Raw genomic sequence first — 27,851 nt, 5'->3', positions numbered from 1 at the left:
TTCCTCCCCATGTGCTTCCAGATGCTGGGGAAAGCCCACACTCTGCCTTCCTTCAGAAGAGAAGTCCTACGGCTTTTGGGTTGGCTTCTGCTCCAGCTAGCTAACCTCTGGTAACGTTCCGAACCTTCTGCTCCGAGCCACTCTCCTAAGTCCTCCGTCTCCCGTTCACCTGTGCATCCCGCCCCCGGTCTAGCCCTGCCCTTCCCTGCACCTCCCCATCCTCTTGTGCGCAGCAGCATGGACGAAAGTGTGGGCCACACAGCCCTCAGGTCTGTCACGACACCAAGGCTTACCACATCCTCTGTTCAGCTGTGGCCTGGGGCCTGCGACCACGGCAGGGCCACACTCCCCGTTCCTGGGCTTGTGGCTGGCCTCAGTCACTTCTCCCACACACAGCTGGTGACGGAGGACCTACCCTCAGCCCGGTGTGTCAAGGCCCACGGCCTCAGTGCCACGTGCAGGATTCCACACTAGCAGAGCCGAGCCAGCAACTTAATGGATTCTAACCTTTGGAGCAGAGACTGTGGGATTTCTTCTCCGGCAGGCCATGGGCAAGTTGCCCCAACCATCACTGGAGTGATCAAGAGTGGGGGCCAGGGACTATCTGTCTCACTTGGAGCTTCCTCTCGCCATGTCATAGCCCAGGCCGGACAACCTGGCCAGCAGAGTGGGAAGAGCCCAGGGCTCTGGGCACGTCACAGAGGCTTCCAGTTTTGATTCTCCTTTTTGGGAGAATCACCTGTGCCCTGTTAGCTTCACAGAGGGGTTAGGAGCAAAGAAGAAACTTCATGAGGAAGGGCCCTGCGGCCTGTGATGCCATCACAGGCTTTGGCACCGCTTCCGAGGACGGTCCAGCAAGGAGCAGGCACCAAAAACCATGGCTTCCGAGGGGCACCATCATAGCCCAGATGATGTCCAGGAGGAGACTTCAGGCAACGTCCACCCCCTTGCCCGATAATTCTGTCCCAACCGGAGGTATGACTGTTGATATTTTATGTCACATCTCAACGCTCCCTTGCTTCTAGTGAGGGAAGAGACCCATTTCCTAAGAGGAGTCCCACTGCCTCCCTCAGCCTCCTGCCTACCCTCCTCTAGAGTCCACCCACCTTGGAATCTAGATACTTTTGAAGCAGCATCTGGAGCTCTGTGTTCTGCTGCTCCAGTGAGTTGTTTTCTATCAGCAGCTTGGCCCTCTGGGTCAGGATGAGGCTTTGGGCAGAAAAATCAGTTAGAGGCTCCCTGAATCTTCCTCCATTCTCCCCAGGTCAGGATCTCTGGGTTTCTGTTCTGGTGGGAGGCGGAAGAGGAGCCCAGAAGCCTCACCCACTAGCGCAACCTTCCTGCCCTGAACGAACCAGGCGGGCAGGAACAGAACAGGAGGGCAGGGCCACAGGGCCAGCCACCCAACGCCCCAGGCCCCTTTGGCGGGAGCTTTCCTTCCAAAGGCAGCTTTTCTCTCCAAACCAGGGAGGTGGCAAATGTGGCCCTGGCAAGCAGGATCCTTCCCCACTGCCTGTCTGGCCCCCTCCTTCTGCGCAATGACATGTGGGCTTACTGGTATTTCTCCAGGGCTGTGTACAGAGCGTCCCAGAGGTTTTGCGTGGTGTCAGGGATAACCGTGGTCAGGGCCTCCCAATACTCAGAGTCCTTTGAGTTATCCCGCACATACTTCAACTTCACTGGTGCCCAAGAGTCCCTGAAGGTTAAGAGCAAACGTCGCATCGTCTCCATCTGCCCCCCCCCACCAGGGCCCCCACGCAGTGCCAGCCACAGAGCCCGCCCCTCACAGACTCCCGCATTCCCACTGGTCACCTTCCCACTCAGCTATGCCAGTCTATCGGTTTCTGGCAGATTCTCTGAAAGGGCACACGACTATCATCAATGTTCCCGATTCCTGGTGCCATTGTCGCCTTTGTGACAGCATCCCTGGAGTTCTATCCCCACCCCTTCTCTCGGCCAGTTTACCTCACTGGCCTTCCATGCTGCTACTATGTCCATTTCTTTCACTAATGCATCTAAAACCCCGCTCAAGATTTGGCTGCCCTCAAGGATAGCCCTGATCCAGGATATCATCACCTCCACCAGGACAAAGCCCCCGGCTGCTCTCCTGCATCCAGCACCAGCCCCTCCCTGCCACCAAAGCAATCTTTCTAAAATGCAAGCCTAAGTGTGGCTCCCCTACTGCTCAAGACCATGTTCTGGCTCCGGTCCACTCAAGGGTAAAGACAAAGGTCTTGGACACAGTGGGCAAGGTTCTCCGAGATCTGGCCCCCCCCCACCCGCTGGCCACACTTCCCACGGAAGACCCTGACACCAGCCACACCTCTTGAACACACCCTTCCCCACACTGTGACACCTGAAATGGCCCTTCCCCCACTTATCCACCTAGCAAAACCCAGTTTGGGTGCCTGAAGCCCTCTCGGACACGCCAGATGGGGTGGCCACTTCCTCCCCGGAGCAACAGGACACCTTGTTACGCTCTGGCCATCGTCCTGCTAACAAGGTGCGACCTCCACAGGGCACAGCAGACCCCGTGACTGACCGCTGAATGAATGATGCATGAGAAAATGCAAATCGCTTCTACACCCCCTCCTTCCCTTCGTGTCCGGGGATTCCTCCAGCCCTCCCCCATCACCCTCTCCTCCCCCCTTCCCAGCCTCTGCACACACACACACGAGCATCTGCTTGGCCCCCACCTTCCCGGGGCCTCAGGCAAGCCCTCCAGCACCACACCTGGGTTTCTTTAGACCCATGACAAAGGCCTCCAGAATCTTGAGGACATCGTTGGGATGGATGAGCCTGGAAGAAGGGGGGGCCTCCTTCTCTTCCGGCTCCCCTTCCACGAGGCTTTCCTCTTTCTGTCCCTCGAGGTCTGGCTGCTTTCCTGGCTCCAGCGCTGACAACAGGCTTGTTTGCTCCTGTGGAGGTGACAGATGCCAGGGGTTGAGCTGGAGAAAGGCATAAGGGTGACTATGGATCAGGGGGACAGAGCAAGCATGAGTGTCTGAAGACAGGCAGATAGAAAGTGGAGAAAAGTTTACAGAAAGTTATAGAAAAGATGCAAAGGGACACATTTACAGGAAGGAAGAAATGGTGAAAGAGTGCAGGATCAGGGAGAGGCACACGGGGGGCTTCCAAACAGTGCTGATCTTCTATTTCTAAATCGGGGCTCATATGTGTTCATTTTATTGATATTCCTAAAGCTGACACTATATATCTTTTTAAATCAAAAATCACAAACTACATTGTAATTTTTTAATTTAAAAGTCTTCCTCCTACTCCTGTCTCATAGTTCAGTTCACCTCCCATAGGGAAACCAACGTCATCGTCTTCCGCATCCTTCCGAAGAAATCCTCTGTCCATACGAGCAACGCCTTCCCTCCCGTTTTCACACGAATGATACTCTACCGCACAGTTCTGCACTTGGCGTTTTTCACAGACCAATAAACCTTAGAGATATTTTCACGTAAAAAATATGTAAAGAACTGCTTTGGTCTGTTTTTTGCTGGTGCATAGTATCCCACTGTGTCGATGCACCACTGATGAGGTAATCGATCCTTTCATGATGGAATTAGAGGTTGTTTTCAACCTTCTCCCATTTCAGGCGCCATGGAAACCAATGAGCTACAATAAACACCCTTTCATCGTGTTGAGACATAGCTGCAGGAAGAATTGCAGGGGCCAGGGCATATGGTGTTGTCACCCACACTGCACGTGGTGACAATGGGCTCTCACAGCAGCGACAGGAGCGGGTCTGGTTCCCACCCCTGGGCCGTCAGCACGTGTTATCCAACTCGCAGAGTCTTGCCCACGTGACAGGTGCAGATGGAATTTGGAACAGTTTGCATTTGCACTTCTCTTATCATAAGAAGCCTGGTTATCTTTTCATGTGTTTAAAAGTTACTCGTATTGCCTCTTGTAGGAGATTTTTTGTTCATATCCCTCGTCCTTTCCATTGAGCTGTTGGTCTTTTTCTTATTGGTTTATATGAGTTCTTTGTATATTAAGGAAATGGGCCCTTAAATGTGATATGAGTTAAAAACGTTCCCCTCCCCCCGCAGCTGTCATCTGTATCTTAACTTTGCTTATAGTGATTTTTGCCCCACAGGGTTGGGGGTTTTTTGTTTTTTGTTTTTTGTTTTTTTAATGTAGTCAAATAGATCCGATTTTTCCCCCTTTACGGCTTCTGGGTTTTGTTCATCCAGAAAATTCTTTTCGGAAGCATACGAGGATACTCACCCTGGAGCCAGCAATATGAAACGCATTTTTTAATTCAAGTTTTTAATTTTTAAATTAAAACTTTATAATATTTTTAACATGATGGCTTCTTCAGAATAGTCCATTACGATCAAGATGGGTATTACAGATGGGCCCTGCTTTGCAGGAAAGTGGTAAGGATCAAAATATTCAGAGCTTGGTGGGCCCAGGGCTCCTAGGGGCTGAAGCCTGGCTTTGAGGAAGGGCCCAGGAAAAGACACTTTGGCCTTAGTATGAGAACAGCCTCCCATCCCCCGCCATTCTTTCCCTTGCAAATAGAAAAAGTAATAGTGTGGGAAACACTAAGTTAGCTATCTCTGACAGGAAACCCTCACTATCTCTCCACGAGTATTATAGAAAGGCAGCAATGCCCTCTGGGAGCTTCCAGAATTTCAAATGCTCTCTTTTGTATTGCATTTCACATTACCTGACTGGAGGGTGAATGATAAACTCGGTATTTGAGGAAGAAATTCACCAGTTTATACAAGTCGTCCTCACTTTCAATTCCAAGGGCCTGGGGGAAAATAGGAGAATTGCTCAAACACCACAGCCAGAAGTCCACCAGCTACCAGAGTTACCAGACCCTCAGCTCCTAAGAGCAGGAGGTTTGGCTGTTCCTCCAAACACCCCCAGCACCTGCCATGGCCCAGAGTGAGGCCACTCAACACCAGGGAAGCACAGTGAGATCACATCCGAGCAGAGAAACAATGCTCAGAGTCAGGAACAGCTCTGTACAGGCCTGGGGGGGGGGGGGTATAAGAATGCTAGAGGAGGCTGGACACACATCCGAGTTTAGGGGTGCAGGGGAGAACCTACAGTCTGAGAGCCAGGCCATGAGAGAGAAGCTGGTAGAGGAAGGGTCAGGGCTGGGAGACTTGGTGGCCTATTTGGGGCATGGAGAACGAGGAAAGGGAAGGAGGTGACAGCAAGGCCAGGGAAGCCTGGGAGACCTGTATCTCTTCCCAGGGCCAAGGCAATGTTGGAAAACAGTCCTCTGGAGGCTGGCATAGAATGAGGCCCCCACCCCATCAACTCAGCCCCATGGGACTCACTGAGAAAATGGCGTCCAACCTCAGCAGATAGCATTCGTTCTTCTCCAGGGGAAGGAGAAGGCTCAGCAGCTTGCTCTCTATGAGGAAACCCTGGGAAGGAAAATGACATCTCTAGTCAGAGACAGGTTTCAGAAATGAGTGCTGGGTTTGCAGCCTACCTCTGTGTAACTATCAGCGATGACTCCACAGAGCAGGACCCCGGGGATGAGACTTTGGGCAGCAGGACCCCAGAGGAAGTCCTTCCTGGGATGCCTGAGAGCCCTTCCCGGACACAAAGCCAATACTCATCATGGATGAAGGGTGCTGGCTCACCTCACCCAAAAGCCCCTGGGCAAACGGCTAAGTTCCCCAGAGCCGCCCAGACCTGCTCCAGTCACACATTCCCGCCCTCGCAACGTCACTTTGCTCAGAGGCTAGCCCTCCAATATCTGTAGACCAGGGCGGCAGGCACTGAGCTGGGGGAGAGGGAGGGAGGCATGGCGGGGGATGGGCACACCGTATCCCGGCACAGTGCACAGGAAGTGGGCGGCGGGTGGGGACACTGGGCGCCCAGCACCCACTCTGAGCTGGGAAGGCCTGGGGGAGGGCTGCGTGACAGGTGGCCACTGGCAGCAAGCCTGCAGAGGGCCGGAGGGGTAGGGGAGCACCTGCCTACTGCCTCTTTCAGCAGGAGCCGCCCTCAGGGACAAGAGCCAGCTCTTGGCCTAAGAAAACTGTCCCACGGGGTGGGAAGCTGCCAGTCCTGGCTACACCTCTTTGACTCATCTCAGAAATGCAGGATCATGCACCAGTCATGTTCCTAGAACACCTCAACTCCTAGCTGAGCCACCTCCAACACCCTTTACATGAAATCCAGTGGGTCTTGCTAATATACAGTATACAGCTATCCAAAGCCTGACACACCCCGAGAAATCACAAACTGAGCTCCCAGGGTAAGGCCACGTCAGCTGTGGCCACACCACTCGGCAGGTGGGTTCACGGAGGGGAGACTGGTGCCCCTTCTCTTGCAGACTCAGCTTTTTTTTCTTTTTTCATTAGCAGGAGCCGGGGGCCAACTTGGCCCACACCTTGCTGACCCACTAAGGGAAGACCCGTTGGCCAGCCGGGGGCAGCTCTGAGGCCGGGCCTCTCGTGAACCAGCCCAGCTCTGCTGCTCAGTGCTTGTGCCCTCCTGCCTGGCCGGGCCAGCCTGGGCCACAGCAGCACGGGAGAAGCAAGGGCAGGGAGCCACCGGCCAGGAGTCCCTCCGGCGCAGCCCCACGCGGCCGGCCTCACCGACTCGTCACACAGGAGCATCAGGATCTTTCTGGTAGTTTTGGGGGAAATTTGCTTCGGCAGGTCGAGGTAAGACTCTGCTTCCGAGGCGGCCTCCTCGGTCTCCTCCTCTTCTGCAGATGAGGCAGAGAGAAGAGAGAGTGGGAGAGAAAAGGGGGATCATTGCTTGGCTTTGTTGACTTTGAGCAACAAACCGCCTTCCTTGAGAAAATTTACCCGTTAAAAAGCCTCTTTAAGGCCCTATGGAGTCTCCTTAGCTGAAGAAAGCCTAGTATGTGGCAAAAACAGGAAGGCTGGGGGTTGGATACGAGACTAGCGGGAGAATTCTGCCGTTCTACAACGCTTCGCTGTTGTAAATTTCATCTCCCTGCCAACATCATACTCAAAATCCAGCCACGACCAGGAAGCAGAAGGGAGAGTATGAACCTATTTATTCTCACTTTAGACAACAATCTAGAACATCTGCTAGGTGGTTTCTAAACCAGCAGCAGATCAGACGTAGCCAACTAAACCGTGGTCCAAGTGGTGGCCTCACTTCTCAGCAAGAACTGGTAGCTAATAGCAAGAGCCAAACATTTTAATTAAAATTAGAGATTTAAAAATGTTTTATACTATATATACCTCATCTGAAAATAGTCACAAAAAATCATTGTCCTACCAGGTTTTACTAGTTGTTCAAAAGATAAAATGAGATAATGTAAATGAAGATATTTTGGAAAAGTACAAGATACCATCTTGCTGGTGGAAAGCAAAATGGTCCCATCTGTATGGAGCAATATCCAGCAAAACTACAGAGGCATTTACCCTTTGATCCAGCAGTCCCACGTTTAAGGATCTATCCCAACAATTCGCCAGGAAAAATATGCAGACACAAATCCACAGAGCTATTGGTTGCAGCAATGTTTGTAAGAGAAAAAACAAACAAACAAAAACCCGGAAATATCCCAAGTGGCCACCAACAGAACACTATCTGAATAAGTTATAGCTCAGCCACACAAGAGAATACCAAATAAAAACGGCATGAGGAATGTGTCTTCTTACTACTATAGACTGACCTCCAGGATACTTTGTAAGTGAAAAAAGCAAGATGGAGAAAAGCATATGCTCTCATTTAAAAAGTGGGTCTAGGGCGCCTGGGTGGCTCAGATGGTTAAGCGTCCGCCTTCAGCTCGGGTCGTGACCCCAGAGTCCTGGGATCGAGCCCCGCATCGGGCTCCCTGCTCAGCGGGGAGCCTGCTTCTCCCTCTCCCTCTACTGTTGCCCCTGCTGGTGCTCTCTCGCTCTCTCTGTCAATAAGTAAATAAAATCTTTAAAAAAAAAAAAATACATAAGAAGTGGGTCTATATAAATACAAACAAATATATATACACAGTTGTTTTTAAAAGCAATGGAAAGATAAACCATACATTTTTAGATAGTTACCTACAGAAAGGGGGTAAAACCGAGTGAGAGGATAAGACTACACTTCCTCCAGGATACCTTGTTTCGTACACTTGACTTTGGAAGCATGTAACTATTTTACATAACTATAAAACAAAATTAAATTGTAAAAAGCAATCCCTAACAATCAGAAGTAAAACAAAACAAAAAGACCTAAGTATGTATTCGGTTGGTGACATAACCAAATAGAAACTATTCTAAGTGACTTTAAAAGACACCCATCGGGGCGCCTGGGTGGCTCCGTCAGTTAAGCGTCTGCCTTTGGCTCAAGTCATGATCCCAGGATTGGGACCCACGTCGGGCTCCTTGCTCAGCCGAGGAGTCTGCTTCTCCCTCTCCCTCTGCTCCTCGCCCCTGCTCGCGCTCTCTCGTCACTCTCTTTCTCAAATAAATAAAATCTTTTAAAAAAAATTAAAAATAAATAAAATAAAAGACACCAGTCTGGGGATGGGGGTGGTGGTGGCTGAGTGACTCAGTTGGTTGAGCATCTGACTCTCGGTTTCAGCTCAGGTCATGATCTCAGGGTCATGAGATCGAGCCCCACGTCCAGCTCCGCGCTCAGCGCGGGGTCTGCTTGCCCCTCTCCCTCTACTCCTCCTCCAGCTCTCTCTCTCAAATAAATAAAATATTTTTTAAAATAAATCATAAAATAAATGTAAAAATAAATAATAAAAGACAGCAATCTGTCTGTACATCCCTAGTGGAATGTGTCCTAAGAGTAAAAAGAACTTCAAAGAAGTTTAAACAATTTTTAGTAATCATTTGTTAGTGGTAGGTTGATATTTTATTCTGCAAGTGTTCTGTGGTTGTGGGAAAAGCAATGAGTAATTATTTTGGAGTCACTGTGCACCAAGATTTTCAAATTAGGAGAAAGGAGATATACTTTGATAAAGTTAAGTAAAAATTCTGGCATCCTGATGATTAGGAAGTGTCAGGATGAACACATGATTTATTTTATGCTGAAAATGTAATTCTACACCCTATGCTCATCCACTAGGAAGGCCTAGGAATTGACCTATCCCAAACAATGAGCACTCCAGCTCCCAGACTATGGTTTTGAAATACCATTCCCTTTAAAAGGACCAGGTCTCCTCGACCTTGAGAAATGGCTGATTACAGACTTGAAGCAGGAAACATATAATGTGAGACTGGAAATCTGGTCATTCTGGAAAGCCAGGACGCTATCAACGACTACTGAGGTTGTGTCAAAAGGACCCAGAAGCCAACATGAAGAGACTCCCACTGGCCAAAGATGGACAATGTTAAGTATCAGTAAGGGTAATAAGTGCAGTAAACCGAAACACATCAAATTTGTTTAAATCTAATGTGTTCATAACAATATTTATTTTTTTGTTTGTTTATTTGACAGAGAGACAGAGTGCGTGGGGTTGGGGGGGCAGAGGGGGAGGGAGAGAGAGAGAAGCTCAAGCAGACTCCAAGCTGAGCACAGAACCCCATGTGGGGCTCGATCTCATGACACTGAGATCACCACCTGCGCTAAAACCAAGAGTCAGATGCTTAACCAGCTGCACCACCCAGGAGACCAATGATATTTATTTTATAAAACGTTACTGGTCACCTTTGGAAGATGCTAGAGACCCAGCCCATCTATTCTGAAAACTAGTAAATAGAGAAAGAACAGCATCTATCCTGCCTTTCCTATACGAACTGTGTCTCAGGGTAACAAATAGCTAATAAGGGAAGATTCTCTTTTCAGAAGTGGTCCAGCTAATAAATGAAGACATATGATAGAATTTAGAATATCACCATTTTGCAACCCCTAAGGCAATTAATGGATCTTAGACAATGACTACCAATGGTTGCTCGCCTCCCAAAGAGAGAGACAAACTGCCATTAGTTTATCCCAATGGAGGTAACAACAATGTATTCAGCAAAACTAAACCAAGTCTGAATCTGATCAAGCTTCTAGATCGAACTACCAGGTTATAATAACAGGGAAGAGGGTAAAGCTATCAATTAAATTACAGGTTTAAAAGCCACAACTATGGACCTTGCAGCCACAAGACCTCCTCCCCCTTCTCTGGACTTCAGTTTGCTCATCTTTGAAATGAATGGGTTGACCTGATGGTCTGACAGGCCCCCAGCTCTGGGGCTCTAGGACTCTAGGATACCATTCCAGTCACCTGCTTGCATCAGCACCTCTTCTAATATCTGTGTGGCAGACTTCTGCGGCTGCTGAGATATAGGTCCCACATTCCTCAGGAACCAGAAATCAGGTGCCGTCCAGGGGAGCCCCAGATGATGGGTATGAATGATCCTGTCTACATCAAAGGCTCTGCTTATCAGATCCTTTGCCTCCTCTTCATTCATCAGCCAAATCTCCCGAAACTGCTTGTCATCAATAAGAGCAAAATGCCTGTGAAGGAGAGTTGCTCAGCATGGCCAGCAGAGCCTGGGGCCTGGCCAGGGTCCCCTCCATGAGCAGTAGGGCGAGCGCGGAGTGGAGCTGGGGTGCACCCCGGTCCCGGGTCGCTGGTCCTCACCTATGACAGACTGGAGGTGGTCCTCACGCGTCTCAAGAAAAGGCAGGGGACATGCGAGTAAAGGGACGGGGAAGACAGCACAAAGGACTCTTCATGCCTGGGCCCACCTCTATCTAGGGCACGTGCCTTGGGAACCCAGGTCCCTAAAATACCGCATGGATTTCTGTAGCTCCTTGAATTGCGTCACAAGGCGTTTGTAGTCGGAGGTCAGCGACTGGTTCTCCTCCTGAAACTGCTTGATCTGTTTGGCGTATTTTGATCTCAGATTGTTGAGGGTATCATGCAGGCTGCCGGGCAGAGGGGACAAAGTTCATCTGCAGCTGAACAGAAGCTGTGGTGTCTGCTCCCCTCAGCGACTTCACACAACTCTCCAGCCCCCAGGGTCAGAGTTGTGCGGGTGCAGAAAACCCTCCCATTTATTCCCAAACCCAGCGGCTCCGACTGTGATCGAGGAAACGAAGGCCACAGGAGGTAAGGGGATCATCCAGGACTTAACTCATTTACATCGGTCCAGAAGCCCTGACCCACTGAGGGGGCAGTCTCCTACTCAGGACTGTGACTGAATCCTCCCCCAACATGCCACCTGTGAGCATGTCTGTATCAAGCGCCACCTCACATCTTTAAAGGGCACATCTCAACTATTTCACTGCCATGATTTGGATGTTCATTTCCCATCTAAAACAAGGAAAATAGAAACGGAAAACTTAAAACTTCACACCACAAGTCTGTGAGATATGAGCCCTCCGTCCTCAGAGAGCTGCTACTGTTGAGTCCGATAGTTCATTCATGCACTCCCTCGTTCATCAAACATGGAAGGTCTCTTGCCAGGGGTATGTTGGACTACAGCAATGAATACAAGGATATGTTCGAACAGAAGGCACGATCAGTCAAGCCAAAGGCAAAGACACACTCATCACAGTGGAACGTGAAAGTGCTGGGCGGGGGGGGGGGGGGGGGGGGGCGGGTGGGGGGGGGGGGGCACTTTACACAGGATTCCGGCGAGCCCAGAGCTGAGGCATGGAACTCACCCTCCAGGGGAGTGGCCGAAGGTTCCAGCACAGTAAGGGACAGTGATAGCCTGGCCAATGGCCCTGTGAGCCTAGGCACGTCACAGCTCCCCGTCCCACTGCTCTGGGAGCTCTCTCTGTGCATGGAAACTTGCCTCATGAAATATGCACGGCAGACACAGCTCTTAGACCCAGGACCATATGTCAGACTTCAAACCCGTGAAGAGGTGTCTTATGTCAGTGCCCCATTTACACAGGAAGACAGACTCTGAAGGCCTACATATTTTCAGTTTAGAAATTCTCAAGATAGGGGCACTTGGGTGGCTCAGTTGGTTAAGTGTCCGACTCTTGATTTCGGTTCAGGTCGTGATCTCGGGATCCTGGGATCGAGCCCCGCATCGGACTCTGTGCTCAGTGCAGAGTCTGCCTGTCCCTCTCCTTCTGCTCTTTGTTCCCCTTCCACCCCACTTGTCTCTGTCTAAAATAAATAAATAAAATCTCTAAATAAAAATTCTAAAAATAAAATTTTCCCTCTTAAGCATTATTCTGGAATAAGCATAGGGTCCCTAAACACACAAACATCATCCTTTGTGTTTTCAGCCTCAATAAAATGCAAAAATCACTTAGGCTCTGATAAAAAGCAATATCTAATCCATTTTCTTTTTTTTTAAAGATTTTATTTCTTTATTTGGCAGAGAGAGACACAGCGAGAGAGGGAACACAAGCAAGGGGAGTGGGAGAGGGAGAAGCAGGCTTCCCGCTGAGCAGGGAGCCCAACGCGGGGCTCGATCCCAGGACCCTGAGATCATGACCTGAGCCGAAGGCAGACGCCTAACGACTGAGCCACCCAGGCGCCCCTCTAATTCATTTTCTTAACTACAACACTCTAGGAGATTTTCCACATATAGGTGGAAAAAACTGCATTAAGAAAAAAAATTATTAAGTAGCTATCCCAAAGTATTTTCCCCATGTCACTTAGCAAAGGGGTTTCTATGTGTCATCTAACCATAGAAGCTAATAAAACAGAAATCAACTCTGGGTGCCTGCTGCAGGTCTGGGCAAGGTAGGAAGACAGGAAGTAGGCAGGATGGGTGACTGCAAGAGGAGGCTCAACAAAACATCCCTTCCTTCGTGACTGGCTAGAAGCTAGAGATGGAGGGGACGGCGCGGCGCGGGGGGCGGTGAAGGAAGGCTGGGAGGGTAGGCAAGTTGGGTTTCAAAACTTGTCCCTTGGCAGTGACAGCCACTTTCCAAGCTGAAATATCTTTTGTTAGTCCCAGATAAAGTGAGGAGGAGAGGTCAGGATTAGGGATATGTAGCTGGGGGTCATTGAGAAAGAGGTCATCATTCAGGGGGCGCCTGGGTGGCTCAGTCGGTTAGGCATCTGCCTTCGGCTCAGGTCATGATCTCAGGGTCCTGGGATCGAGCCCCGCGTCGGGCTCCCTGCTCCGCGGGGAGTCTGCTTCTCCCTTTCCCCACCTCCCCCCACTCATGCTCTCTCTCTCAAATAAATAAACAAAATATTTTTTTAAAAAAAGAGGTCATATTCAAAGCCATGAGACTGGTGTAGAGGGTGGATGGAATAAAAATATAAAGCAAAGGGGTAAGATGCTTTCTAGAATATCTAATCAGGCAAGAGAAAGCAGAACCACCAAAGGAAACCAATTAGGAATACACTGAGAAAGAAGAACAAATATTTTAGAGTCATAAAAGCCAAAGGAGAAAAATTCTGAGATTCAGTGCCAGTAACAATAGGATGAGACCTGAGGAAGAGCCGTGGTTATTTGGCTAGAAGGACATCACTGGTCACCTACAGAGGGAAGTGGTTGTCCAATTCTGGGGTCAGAGGTCAAATTACGAGTGTTGGAGGTGAGGGGAGGGGCTGGTGGCAAGAGGAAAATGGCCAAGCAAGCAAGAAGAGAAACAGTTAGCCTCACCCAGGAGCAAAAGGGTCGGCTGAAGGGTTTTCTAGGATAAGGGAAACTGTGCGTGCTTGAAGTCAGTGGGAAGAGCCAGGGAAGGGATGGTGGGGATGATGCCACTCATCTTTCTGCCCTTGGGATCAAACCCAAGGTCTGTCTCACATACCTCTGCCCACCTCCCATCCTACCACCTCCCCTCTCCCACAGTGCAGTCTCTTTCATCAACGGTGGAACTTTCGTCTTCCTACTTCCTTGTCTTCAGCCCTGCCCTTCATTCCTGGCTCTGGTACTGTCTACCCTGGAGCCCTAACTCCTTTTTACCAATTCACATCCTTCCCCCTTCCACTATTTCACTTCTTCAGGAAGGCTTCCCCGAGAACTCCTCACAAACTGTGCAGATTTGTGGCTGTCGCAGATAGATGGGGAGAGGGAGAGAGAGCAAGGAGAGATCTAGAAAGAGACACACTACGCAATCTCTGGTGGTAGGAATATGGTGTTTTATGGTTTGGGGGTTTTTTTTTAAGATTTTATTTATTTATTTATTTGACAGAGAGAATGAGAGAGCAAGCACAAGCAGGGGGAGAGGCAGAGGGAGAGGGAGAAGCAGGCTCCCCACCAAGCAAGGAGCCCAACACGGGGCTCGATCCCAGGACCCTGAGATCATGCCCTGAGCCGAAGGCAGACACTTAACTGACTGAGCCACCCAGGCGCCCCTGTTTTTGTTTTTATCTTACTTTCACGTGTGGTACTTCCTGCTTCTCTAAAACGCACAGTACTGCTTCTGTGATAACAAGTGGAGAATTTGTCCCACAGAGAGCTCTGCGCATCTGCAGAGTGAGACCCTGGCATGAGTACCTACACTGGTATCATTTGCAGTAGCAAAAGATTAGAAGCAATCTAAATGTCCATCCACAGGGACATTAAATCATGTGAAAGCTCTTTATGAACTGATACGGAAACATTCAAGACACAGAAAAGTGCGTATAGAATGTATAGAATGCTATCATTTGGTCTAAAAACAGAGGGAGTGGTGAGAGTATTTATCTGTGTTTGCTTGTATGCGGTTAAAGAAATTCTGGAAGAAATAAAAGAAAAGAACAATTCTTACAGAGGTGGGAAAGAGGTGCCACACAAAATGGGGAGACGGACTTTTTGCTGTACATTCTTTCATGGGGGAGGCGGTGGAGCAGTTGAAAGTATTATCTTTTCCCCAAAAACTCTTTGAATAAGACTTGGTTATATTGTTAATAGCTCACACTCCTCCGGAAGGGGAGAGTTCCTCCCCATCCCCATTTTCAGCACAGCAGGGCTGATGTTCTGCATGCTCGCTTACCGATTGATCTTCCTCTTCTGCTGGGATTTGATCACTGTGCTCTCTTCGTCCCTCTTCTTCAGCACCTGGAAGTTGTACTCCAACTTCTCTTGGTTTAGCTGATAAGTTGCTTTCATCTGCTGAAGCTGTTGCTCAAGAACCTAAGGTTTAAAAAATAATAATACTCACTGGCCCTGGTATCACTGTTTGTACCTGAGGGTCCCTGATTCTTTGTTCTGGAGTCATGTCAGAGGAACCGAAGGGACAAGTGCCTCCACTTGAATTCTTAGAAAATCTGGCATTAGAGGCAAATGAAAGGCCAACCAGAAAAAATATATATATATATCCATCATTCAGGCACCTGGGTGGCTCGGTTGGCTAAGGGTCTGCCTTTGGCTCTGGTCATGATCTCGGGGTCCTGGGATCAAGTCCCACATCAGGTTCCCTGCTCATTGGGGAGTCTGCTTCTCCCTCTCCCTCTGTGCTCTCCCTCTCTCTCTCTCTCAAATAAATAAATGAAATCTTTAAAAAATATATCCATCATTCAACTGTAAGCTTAAAGCCTGTGTCCCTAAAGCCCGAGAGAGATGACATTTAGAGCCTCCAGTCTGGCCCCCTCTGGTGCTGAGCACCAGACCCTCTGGAGATACACATCACCCCACCAGAAACACCATACAAGTTCATATTGCCACAGAGGTGTCCCCACTCATGTCCCCAGCATGTCTAACTGAGACCTGGAAAATGAGTAGGAGTAGCTCAGGTGGACACCTCAGGGGACAGAGCTCCAGAGGGGCATGGGAATGAGGTGCTTTGGGGAAACCACGAGCAGAGTAGAGTGTGAGGTATGAGGCAGGAAATGGTCAGAAAAGAGGCTGGTAGAGCAGCAGGGCAGTAGAGAAAGATCGCTCTGGGGGCGTCTGGGGAGTGCAGTGGTTAAGCGTCTGACTCCTGGGTTTCAGCTCAGGTCCTGATCTCAGGTTCCTGAAATCAAGCCCTACGTTGGGCTCCATGCGGTCTGCTTGGGATTCTCTCTTCCTCTCCCTCTGCCCCTCCTGCTCATGTTCTTTCTCTCTCTCTAAAATAAATAAATAAATCGAAAGAAAGAAAGAAAGAAAAAGAAAGAAAGAAAGAAAGAAAGAAAGAAAGAAAGAAAGAAAGAAAGGAAAGAAAGGAAAGAAAGAAAGAAAGTCACTCTGACAGTTAAAAAAAAAAAAATGTCAAGAGCAAGACAAGGCTAGAAGCAGGGCAAATAAAGGCAAGCTTGCTCCGGCCTTTCCTGAGTGGAAATGCAGGAACAGAGGATGTAATTAAGCGTGATCAGAGCTTGACAGGCAGGGACATGTGACATGTGGCACTCAATCAAGCCTCCTTCCCCCATCTCCTTCCACGCGGCTACAGAGCCTTGCCAAGGAATCAACTTAGGAAGTGAGTCCAGACAGCATTCCCCTCGCGACTGTGGACCATCCTCAAGGAGGGTAACTGGCCAGGAGGTGATGCAGAGGAGAACAAAGGCACTGGCATGGATAAGTGAGAGAATTAGTCAAGAGTACCCTGTTTAACTATCCCAGAGAGTTCTAAATCTCCATTATGGGCAGGGAACTCACAATGATTTATGCCCTTGTGCTCCAAACAAAACCAGCCCTGGACATCAGGAAGGCCACTGACCTAGGAGGTGGCTCAAAACAAAGTCCAATAGAAAAGCTCCTTGTTGGATGGAGATAACCTGGGAAGGTACGAACACTCTCCGGAGTTGCTCTGACTTGGACCGACAGTGAGTGGCTGAGACCCCAAGTGCCTGGTGTTTGCTCTGATGACATCCAGGGACCTCCTTTTTCTCATAGCCTTGCAATAAGCCCCTATCACTAAGACAGCATTTCCCAAACTTATTTGGCCATAGAACAGTTTTTACATTTATAAGGAAGTGAGACCATGTGAGTTACAAATGCAAGCTCTAGCCCATGAGTGTTCACGTAAATTTCATTCCTGAAGGCAGATTATTAGATAATACTAACTACGGAAACCGACTGTCTCTTTATCCTACATAATACATCTTGAAAGGAAAAAAAAAATCACTGACTCACTTTTTTTGTTAGTTTTGTGAAACCACCACTCGTACCTCACCTAGCTCAACACAGTTCACAAAACTCTGAATTAATTAGGCCATGTCTTTTTCTTTGTGACCTGAAAGAACTCACATCTGAGCTGATCTTATAGGCAAAACAACAAACAAAGAAACTCTGTCACCTGCCGGTTCTAATTTGCACTTCTTTGCTTGCGCTTGTGGTTCATTATTTATTAACCCATTTTATTTTCTCTTGTGGAGCGCACCTGCTCCTGCTCTTTGCTAGAATATGTTCCTAGGAGACTGATGCATGGAAGGACTAGCAATGCAACATGCATTGTGGGCTTTCCATCTCTAGGGGATCACAGATCAGCTGCTCCATCACCCCAGCTCTGGTCCAAGACATGTGGCACTCAATCTACCGCCTCCACAGTCACAATGCCCTTTGGGAGTTTTTGGCAGTGCTGTCAATGAACGTGCAGAACTAACAGTCTTGTAGTCTCACCCAAGAGAGTCTACAGCAGGTGGTTGCACGAATTATGTGACTCATTTGTTTTCAACACCTTCTGCTCAAGATAATTTTGGTACCGGTGACTCTTGTCAATTATTTCAGGGTTTAGTCTCAACATGCAGCCATCCTTGGTTGTCATACGTTGAAATAGTTTTATATTTTAAAATTGTAACTGATTTTGTTAACTGTCTGCACTTATTCTTCAATGACCCGAAGATATTGCCGCAAAACTGTACTTTATGTTCCCAAGACTAATGGCGAAACGTCGTGTTCGGGTTTTGTGAATAATTTATAAAGATTACAATCCAACCTGCCCCAAAAGGTCGTCAGTATAATGGTACATTACATTACATGTATGTACATTACATTACATAATATGGTACATTACATTGATCCCACCTTCCCGTTCTTCCTGCGTCAGTACAAGCCTCTCCACAGCCGCTTTGCAGGCCACCTCTTGCCCCACAAGCTCCAGAAAACCAGCTGTCACCATCACCCCAAGTAGAATGGAAATTTGAAACAGCCTTTGCCCTGGTCCTGTGGGCTGACCTCAGAGATCCTGCGGGGCCTTTTCACCTCCACTCTCAGGAACTGTGCCTTGTTTATCTTTGCACTTTGCACAATGTAAGTTCACGGTATTTGTTAAATAAGTAACTTGTATTTGATTTTTGTGATTAATATTCTGGTATTAAAGGTAACCGTCCCTGAAGTTGAACCCTAAACCATTTTACAATTTTAAAAGCACAAGTAGGACCTAAAGGAAAAAGCATTTGTTTCCTGCATCAAGAACTAAGTGTTTCTAGTAGTGTTATTTTGGGGCAGTGGGCGGGTATGGTAAAATCCTTCTCCAGTGCATAATGTTTACAGGCATTCTTTTTTTTCTTGCTCATTAAGAATGTCACCTTACTGGCAGTAAGCATTCGGAAAGTATACATTCTCTTTTTTACTTCTTGTACTTTACCCATCAAACCAAATCTCTGTGTATTGGATCCTTCGGATTTTTGCGATTTGCAAAACTTTTAATTGTGTATTTTAGAACTGATACAGTGCTATGAATTACTTAGGAAGAGCAAATTTGATGTTGAGCTGTATCTTCTTGACAAAAACCGATGCTATTTGACTTCACTGTCTAGTGAAGTACACCTAAGTGGCATTATGATCAAGTTCGATCTACTAAAATACCCCACATATGGTAATAATGGTAATCCCTGATTAGATTATCTGTTCCTAGTTAAAGGGTAATGTGGGACAGTATACTCCTGCTTTCCATGCTAACCCAGGAAAGAACCACTGTGCACAGGAACTGCACACAATGCCCCGCGCTGAATCTCTCCATCTGCCTGCCTCCCAAATACCCACACTCCACAGGTAGTCCAACTGGACAGGGGAAGCCAGGAGATGCGGGTCTCCCGGGCTCTCTGCCTCTCCATCCTTAGTCTTCCATCACCCCTTACCCCCAAAATCTCCCCACGTCCCAGAATTTTTTGACTTTGTTCAAGCATTTGAGGATTAGATTAAGAATGTGAGGTTCTACTCCTACAGCTCAATAGCAAATAATAATAATAATAAACTACCTGATCAGAAGACATACAAATGGCTATTAGGTTTATGAAAGGTGCTCAACGTCACTACTTATCAGGGAAATGCAAATCGAAGCTACAAAGAGATATCACTTCACACCTCTTAGGATAGCCATTGTCAAAAAACCAATGACGACAAGTGCTGGCAAGGATATGGAACAGGAAAGCTCGTGCACCGATGGTGGGAATGCAAACTGGTGCAGCCACTCTGGAAACAATACGGAGGTTCCTCAAAAGATAAAAAATAGAGCTACCATTTGATCCAATAATTCCACTTCTGGATATAGATCCAAAGGCACTGAGATCTGGATCTTGAAGAGATGTCTGCATACCCGTGTACATTGTGGCATATTCAAAACGGTCAAGAGATAGAAACAACCTAAATGCCCATCAGTGGACTAATGGGGAAAGAAAATGTGGTTTAGGCATATCATGCAATCTTCCTCAGCCTTAAAAAAGGACAATCTAGGGACACCTGGGTGGCTCAGTTGGTTAAGCATCTGCCTTCGGCTCAGGTCATGATTGGGATCGAGTCCCGCATCGGGCTCCTTGCTCAGCGGGGAGCCTGCTTCTCCCTCTGCCTGCCGCTCCCCCTGCTTGTGCTCTTCTCTCTCTCTCTCTCTCTCTCTCTCTCTGACAAAAAATAAATAAAAAATCTTAAAAAAAAGGACAATCTACCATTTGCAACAACGTGGATGGACAGGGAGGACATTATACTAATAAATGAAATAAGCAAGACACAGAAAGACAAACGCTGCATGGTCTCACTTGTATGTGGGATCTAAAATAGTCAAACTGGGGGAGGGGAAGGCGGGAGGAGTTGGTCAGAGCGCACAAAGTTTCAGTTATGTGGGATGAATAAGTTCTGGGGATCTAACGGCACAACAGAAGGTCTTTGAGTAACAATGCTGTTATTGTATATTTAAAATTGTGTCAAGAGAGTAGATCTTGTGTTACGTGCTCTTAACACAAAAGAAAAAACAAAACAACAAATAAAAGAACATGAGTTTCCATTATTTCACTGTTGGACGTCAGCAGTGTGTAGTTTTGTCCCATAAATTATTATAAAACCAAAATGACTAAAGAAAGCTTAACAATAGCCACTTTCATTAAAAGTGTCATGTATACAGCCCACATACGCAGCGCTGCTCTCAGACTTCCACTGTTCCTTGTCAGTGACTCTCATTTCCATGACATTAATAGGAGAAAGGCCCAGGAAAATTCTCAAGACTGGTAAGAATATCTGTAGTCTGGAGGGGCTTTGATTCCACCTTGTTACATAAAGCCACAACAGTAGTAGTTCCTGAAATTCTATCACAGGCTATGTGGAAAAGCTTTAGTCTAACAAGTTTTTCTAGACAGAAACGGAAATGAATAGACTGTGCTGGAATATTAAGAGGTAATTACATCACACCTAAATATAATTAGAGATGAGCTTTTTTTAACTAACTTTGAAGCACAGAATCCTAGGCTTGGAAAGAACTTCACAAACCAGAAAATCTAACCTCCTTCCACTGCAAGAATCCTTCCTCAGCATTGAAGACAGACATAGTCATGCAGCCTTTAAATACTTTATGAGATAGAAGACTCCTTGTTTTGTGGAATGACCCTTTTCTATATTGGATAGTTCTAACTATTAAAAAGTTCTTTCTGGGGCGCCTGGGTGGCGCAGTCGGTTAAGCGTCCGACTCTTGGTCTCAGCTCATGCTGGGATCTCAGGTTTGTGAGATCCAGCCCCACGTCAGGCTCCATGTTCAGCACAGAGTCCACTTGGGATTCTCTCCCTCTCTCTCTGCCCCACCAGAGCATGTGCGCTCTCTCTCTCTCTCTCAAATAAATCTTTGGAAGAAAGGAACAGAGGGAGGGAGGGAGGAAGGGAAGAAGGAAGGAAGGAAGGAAGGTAGGAAGGAAGGAAGGTAGGAAGGAAGGAAGGAAGGAAGGAAGGAAGGAAGGAAGGAAGGAAGGTAGGAAGGAAGGAAGGAAGGAAGGAAGATCTTTCTGATGGCAAGTCGGATCTGCCTTCCTGCGATGTCCAACCATCAGCCAGAGGCTATTTAGAATATCAGGAACATTATAGCCTATTGAGCCAGACAGAGCTGGGTTTGAATCCAGGGCCTACCATTTGCCAGGTAAGTAGCCTATTTCCTGACATATAAAATGTGGTCAGTGATTCCTCCCTTCCGTGTTAGTATGAGGACTAGAGACACTGTGTCTTAAGTGCCTAGTTACTCACTAGATGGTGGCTGTTCTGCTTTGGTCCTGACACACAGATATGATCATTTGAAAGAAAGCAGATAATGAATACATATCTGTTGAATGGACTAACTCTAGAACATTCTGGGCAGTCACCAAGGATTCACCGTGCACGAGTACTCTGCTCTGCCACCCAGACGCTGAGGAACAAGTCAGACCTGCACATCCTGCTCCAGTTTGATCTTGATCATGTTGTACTCTTCCCAGTCCCATATCCTCTGCCTGTTCAGCTGCTTCTCATAGTCCTCTACTTTCTTGATGCGGTTCATAAGATACTCCAGCTGAAGGCACAGGAAGACAAGAGGAAAGTCAGCCCTATCGCTGTCTTGACTCAGTCCTTCCAGTGGCCTGACAAGCATGACACATTGAAGGGTCTCCAAGTGTCATGAGTCTGGAGGGAGTCAGTCGGTCCTCAGAAGCTCCTGTGCCCCAAGGCTTTGTATTGTTTACCTTACTCTGGAGCCTCCTAACTTGAGAAACTCCAAGAGGATTGTTCCATTAAGAAATTAGCTGTGGGCCCTGTGGTCAGACATTTGTATTTCTCAAAAAAAAAAAAAAAAAATCCACTGGATCTTGGTCAAGCTATTATTTCTTTGTTCTTTATGTCTCTGAAGTAAAGTGATAACCCCCACACCCTTTAAAACATCTTCCTGGGTCACACATATCCGTGCCTGGGGTAGAAGCCTGGGAACAAAGAAGAGAATGACAGGACCACCGGAACCCCGGTGAGCTGCAAAGGAAGGTGGCATTCACAGCTACCAGAAACAAATGTCACCACCAGAGGCAGCCGCCACCCGCAGGGCCACACCGACTAACCATGAAGTGCAGTAGTAAATGTCTGCCATGGCAATCCTCCCCAAGATACAGATTCAGCAGCTATTGCCCCAGACTCCATGGATTACCCCTGACACTGCCACCATGCCCTCCCCCACCCACTGCCCCTTTACCTCTTTGGCATTGTGAGCCTGCAGGGCCTGCTCCCATTTCTTCTTATTACTGGTCAGCAGTTCCCGTCGTTCTACCTCAAATGCTTTCTACGACCAAGAAGGAAGAGGGCTCTTGTGTCTGTTTTGATTGGGCAGGTTCCACAGTATGAAAGAACTCATAAGTATTTGCACAAGATGCCATGTACCAACGAGATAGCCCAAGTCAAATCCAAATGCAAACTGTTGCGTGGAAATTAGTGTTATGACGTCTGGGCTTCCCATAAATTTCGAGAAGAAATGTGCCAACTGCCCTGTGGCTCAGCCAATATCAGAGGAGGGAGCTGGAGGAAGGCCAGTGAGTGCCCTTGAGGGCAGTTACAGGGCAAGCCCTGGCATATGCTTCAATCACACCCAGGGCTGCTGCATTGCTATGCTTGGGGTTCCCACAAAACAAAGCAGCATGTTGCTCACAAAGGGTAGGCCAAGGAATGCAGAACAGAATCTAGAATAATCCAAACAGAGAGGTCCCCACCCTCTTGGCTCTCTTCCATTTTGGAAAGGTCTCAATCTCAATCCTTAACATTCCATTCTAATTCAAAGTGTTGATTCCAGAACCTGTTTTCCCATGCCCCCACCCCCTGGCTGCCATAAATACAACAAATCAACAGCTCACAAATACCCCCCTCCTCCACTCTTCTTATCCTTACATGATTTTATTTTCTTGCAAAGCACTGATTACCCCCTGTCCAACTATATATTTAGTAGTTTATCTGTTTATTGTCTAGCTGTCTCCTACTAGAATACAGACTCCGTCGAGGACTTTGTTCATAGCTGTATCCCCGGCGCCTGGTACAGTGGCTGGCACATAGTAGGCGCTTGATGAATACTTGTTGGATGAGCCAATGAATGGGTAAACAAATGAAGGGGCCGAAACCAGAGGACGAGACACCTGGCACGGTTGGGACAGACCTGGCCCTCCTCCCAGGCGCCGCCCGTGGGCAGAAGGCAGCCCTTTCACACCCTGTTACCTCAATGTAGTTGAGCTCCTGACGGAAGGTTTTCATGACGTGCTTCACTTGTTCTTCCATTCGCTCTAGAAGCAGGCAGATGTCATCTGACTGTTTCTTCAAATCCTTCACATACTGGTCATCTTTTATTTTCAACTCCTAGAGAAGAGCGTGTCAAAAGTTGGCCGCCAACTAAGACAGAAGCAAGAGGTGCCAAGTGCACTCCACTTGGACCTCTCTCTTCGGTATCTGTGAACACTAGGAATTGCAACTATACAAAGCAAAATTAACTTCAGAAGAATCTGAGGACGCCCAGGAGAAGGCACAGACAGATGGAGTGGAGTGGCCTCAGCTCGGGGCAAAGCTGGAACGAGCAGCAGGATCAAACCCTCCATGACTACTTGCTCCAAATCTCCCCGTAAGCTCCCAGACAGCCTAGGGCGCCCCAGCTGAGCAATGAAGATCCAGGATCCAACATGGGAATCTATATACTACAGACTAAGTTCCATTCCTTAATTGAAAACGTAAAATCTGACACAGCATTTGCTACCAACATACATCTTGCTAAGGTCACCAATAGTTCTAAAATTACTCCAAAGCTTTTCCTTCTGGTTGAATTTATTGCCTGAGTTATGCAATAATCCGAGTAGTGAAGTGAGGCCTCCACATTTTTCCATTCAGGTAGAGCAAACAAATAAGCCAGGCAAACCCCCCAGCCTGAGCCCACGTGGCAGGGTGGGCCAGGAGTCTTGCCTGCTGTAACTCGCTGATAAGCTTGTTCTTGTCCTCTATCAGCCCTGCGCAGTGCATCTGCTGGGTGTTGAGCATGTCCCACAAGTCCTGGGGAATTCTCTTCTGTTTGCCTTCCTCCCACTTTGCGGTGATTTCATCAAATTTGTCTTGGCTTGTCTTGACTTCATTCTCCAGCTTTTCAAGTCTGTGAATACAAACAGGCCGGCCATGCCAGCCCAGCTCTGGAAGCTGCCTCCTACTGGAGGCAGGCAGGCTCACGAGAGTCTGAAATACCAGACCCGGGTCCCAAGCACTGCCTCCAGATACCCCCGCTCAAAACCAAACCAGGCTCTGAGAAATCTTCTTTTAGCTTAAGGACTGACTGGCAGTAAGGAGACCAAATAAACAAAGTGACTGGCAGTAAGGAGACCAAATAAACAAAGTGACACATAACAAAAGCAGATCATCCTTAAAGCTATACCGATTTATACACACACACATGCGTGCGGATCAAGAGTCAATTTGTCACATACTTCTGTAACAAACTATATGACTCCAGTGACCAAGGCCTGACTTTGCCACTAACTGACTCTCAACATGAGACAAGTCCCTTACCCTCTGCAAGCTGCATTTTTCTCCTCTGTTAGAGGGAGAGGATGAAAGCACCTACTTTCATACGGCTACTGTCGAAGTTAAGTGAGATAATGCTCAGCACAGCAGTCTGTTAACAAAGGGTATACTTATTATTGTTTTTGGTTATCAACACGACTTCAGGCGTGTGGCCGTTCCTCTCCCAAATTATCGATAAATGACCAGGGGGACATACAAATAGGGAAACTCCACTATTAAGCAATGGAAAATCGGCATGGCCTTTCCAGAAATTCCAAAGAGTCTCTGTGATGGAGTGTACTGAGGAGAGGACCAGACTGAAGGGAGGTGTGAGGACGAGAGGCGAGCCCCCCCCCCCCAGAACAGCTGCTAGGACACATGCCAAGACTATCTCCCTACCTTAACAGACTGTCATTCTAGGAGGCTGCCCTCTGACTTGAGCGCCAATCCCTACAGGACAGAAGTAACAACTTAACCTCATGCTCCTCTCTCCTTCTCGCCTCACTTCTGAGCTAGAGCAGAGTCCATATGATAATTCACTTGACTTTTGTCCTCAAAAAATGAAAAATAACAACCAGGTCGTCTTTCTAAAGTCCACATTTATCCTGTAACGCTGCCGCTTAAGACCTTCAGTTTTTCATCAGTGGTTACAGGACAAAGCCTAACTCCCTGGCGTGGCTGGGATATCAGCCACTTCAGGGCTGGGTATACAGCCCAAGGCAGGCAGTGGGAAGTGGCAAGAATAAAGTCACCAGGGCGCCTGGGTGGCTCAGTTGGTTAAGCGACTGCCTTCGGCTCAGGTCATGATCCCGGAGTCCCGGGATCGAGTCCCGCGTCGGGCTCCCTGCTCGGTGAGGAGCCTGCTTCTCCCTCTGACCCTCCCCCCCCATATACTCTCTCTCTCTCATTCTCGCTCTCTCAAATAAATAAATAAATCTTTAAAAAAAAAAGAATAAAGTCAACTGCATGCTGATAAAGCTAGTAAAGGTGCTGAAGGAATTACTTATGCTAAACAGCTAAAAACTGTTAACATCACGCTATCGTGGAGAGAAGCTAAAATGGCCAAGTGGGGAAAGGAGGAAGAAGGGAGGAACGCAAGAGGGAAGGAAGAGATTCATCCTAAGGGCCACTAAGAGGAACCTGCTAGACTGAGTTTGATACAGCCACCTTCCAACAGTTGGGGAGAATTTGGGGACCCACGGAAGAGGTGCCCTCATGTCCCCCAGGCTGCAGAGCAGGGGCTCCTTACCTCTGACGCTTGATCTCCTGTTCTTCCACTCTCCTGTGGATCTCTCGGATATCTGTAGCCACCTGGATATTTGTCACCAACTCAGTGCCACAGAGCAGCAGTTTAGCCAATTTCTGAAAACAAAGAAGAATTTATGAAGTTAGAGGCGCACCTGGGTGGCTCAGTCGGTGAAGTGTCTGCCTTCGGCTCAGGTCATGATCCCAGGGTCCTAGGATTGAGCTCAGCATCAGGCTCCTTGCTCAGCGGGGAGCCTGCTTCTCCCTCTGCTTGTGCTCCCTCTCTCTCTGTCAAACAAATAAATAAAGTCTTTAAAAAAAAAAAGTAAAACAGAAAATGTTACAGTCACCAACAGACGAACAGACACAGGAAAAGATAAAACCGTCATTTTCCGATGATAGGGTTATATATATAAAAAATTAAACATGCAAACAAAAGAAACCACAGGACAGCTATTAGAATTAACAAGTGAATTTGACAAAGTTGCTGAATATCAGGTCACTATACAAAAACCAATTGTGCTTTTATATATCAGCAATAAACACTTAGAGCCTCAACACAAAGTGTAAAACATTGTTGAGCAAAACTCAAGAATACCTAAATAAATGGAGGGATATTTTATACACACAGATTGTACATCTCATTGTTGTTAAGACATTAATTCTTTCCTAAATGACCTCAGTTAAAGTCCCCAGCAGGGGACAACTTGGTGGCTCGTGGGTTAAGTGGCTGACTCTTGATTTCTGCTCAGGTCATGATCTCAGGGTCCTGGGATTGAACCCCACATCAGGCTCCACGCTCAGCGGGAGTCTGCTTGAGGACTCTCTCTCTCTCCCCCCACCTCTCCCCCTCCCCTTAACCCCAATCTCCCCACCCCCCACCCCCACTCTCTCTCTAAAATATATAGATAAAACTTCTTAAAAATCCCAGCAGGTTTTTGGGTGGAAACTGACAAGCTGATTGTAAAATTTATATGGAAATGCAAAAGGTCAAGGATAGCCAAGGCAATCTTGAAGAACCACAGAACTAGAGGACCCACTCCACCAGATGTCAAGACCTGTCATAAGGCTACAGTAGTTAAAATAGTGTGGAGCTGGTATAAAGCCAGACAAGTAGACCAATAGAACAGAATAGAGAATCTAGAAACAAATCCAATAGGTGATCACCTGATTCACAACAAAGGTGTATTGCAGTGCAGTGGGGAAAGGATGATCTTTTCAATAAATGGTGCTGGGTCAATTAAAAATCCATACACAGAACAGTGAACCTTGAGCCTTACCTTTACACCACCCACAAAAATCAATTCAAGATAGATTAGAGACCAAAATGTAAATGATAGAACAATAAAGCTTCTAAGAGAAAACTTGGAAGAATATATTTATAAAATTGGAGCAAGATAGGAAACAAAAGAATCACCAATTAAAAATGACTGATAAGGTTCAGGGCCAAGGACAGTGGCCCTTCCTGTCCAAGTCTTAGGGTAGAACTGGTTATTAATATCTTGATATTGAGGAAGGCAGCATTTGGTTTTTATACATTTCTTTTCTACGCCAACACTTTACATGACTTAAGTCCTAAGTGAAAGGAAGCTTGAAAAGCTGCTAATGAAAACAACATTATCTCTCCGGGTTCACACTCAAAGAGTGCTCCAGATGAAGTGTATATCAGTATTTTCAAGACCATAGCAGTATAAACTATAACAGTAGGTTCCAGATTCTATACAATATTCTTGTGATCCTACCCAGCGATGTGCAGAGATCATTGACACTTTGACGGAGTAACCCCAGTACAGAGAGGGGGCATGACTCATCTACGTCACAGCAAGCACCAGATCAGGACCAAGAACACACCACGGTTCAGTATTCTTTCTGCCACATCAAGTATCTTATCCTTGACACAGTACCATACGGTTCACTCAGGTGTCTCTATAGATCTCTATGCTCTATAATGACATTTCAGTAACTTGAGTATTTTTTTCTCCCAGTAAGTGCACTTCAGCTTCTGCTAGAAACGATCTCTCTCCTCTCTGCTTTTGTAAGTCCCACCTATTTTTCCAAGATGCAGCTCAAATCCCACTTTCTCCATGTAACCTTCCCCCATCAGGCCCGCTTGGGCAGCCCTCTTCCTTACCTCAATTCCGACCGTCCCGCTGCCCT

At 47.4% G+C, this 27,851-nt stretch overlaps 1 protein-coding gene across 2 annotated transcripts in view; it reads right to left on the bottom strand.

Moving 5' to 3' along the window:
• The window catches only part of DRC1 (dynein regulatory complex subunit 1), a 40,165-nt gene that overhangs the window by 352 nt on the left and 11,962 nt on the right, over positions 1-27,851 (bottom strand). The window contains exons 3-16 of one of the 2 annotated variants that reach the window (XM_025867877.2): positions 25,699-25,811; positions 23,862-24,045; positions 23,130-23,267; positions 22,123-22,209; positions 21,334-21,456; positions 14,791-14,930; positions 10,681-10,815; positions 10,169-10,401; positions 6,585-6,697; positions 5,310-5,399; positions 4,685-4,771; positions 2,734-2,918; positions 1,556-1,696; positions 1,107-1,209 (exon numbers count right to left, since the gene is read on the bottom strand). In XM_025867877.2, the coding sequence (XP_025723662.1) occupies positions 1,107-1,209; positions 1,556-1,696; positions 2,734-2,918; positions 4,685-4,771; positions 5,310-5,399; positions 6,585-6,697; positions 10,169-10,401; positions 10,681-10,815; positions 14,791-14,930; positions 21,334-21,456; positions 22,123-22,209; positions 23,130-23,267; positions 23,862-24,045; positions 25,699-25,811 (1,872 nt within the window). The remainder of the gene's footprint in view (positions 1-1,106; positions 1,210-1,555; positions 1,697-2,733; positions 2,919-4,684; positions 4,772-5,309; positions 5,400-6,584; positions 6,698-10,168; positions 10,402-10,680; positions 10,816-14,790; positions 14,931-21,333; positions 21,457-22,122; positions 22,210-23,129; positions 23,268-23,861; positions 24,046-25,698; positions 25,812-27,851) is intronic. The other variant, XM_073897114.1, reaches the window with a different exon arrangement.

This window comes from Callorhinus ursinus, unplaced genomic scaffold (assembly GCF_003265705.2).
Source record: "Callorhinus ursinus isolate GAN/ISIS: 27379988/994484 unplaced genomic scaffold, GSC_fseal_2.0 scaffold10, whole genome shotgun sequence".
Taxonomy (NCBI): domain Eukaryota; kingdom Metazoa; phylum Chordata; class Mammalia; order Carnivora; family Otariidae; genus Callorhinus; species Callorhinus ursinus.
Note: the sequence above shows the minus strand (reverse complement) of the source record. Positions and strands in the feature narration are given on the sequence as shown.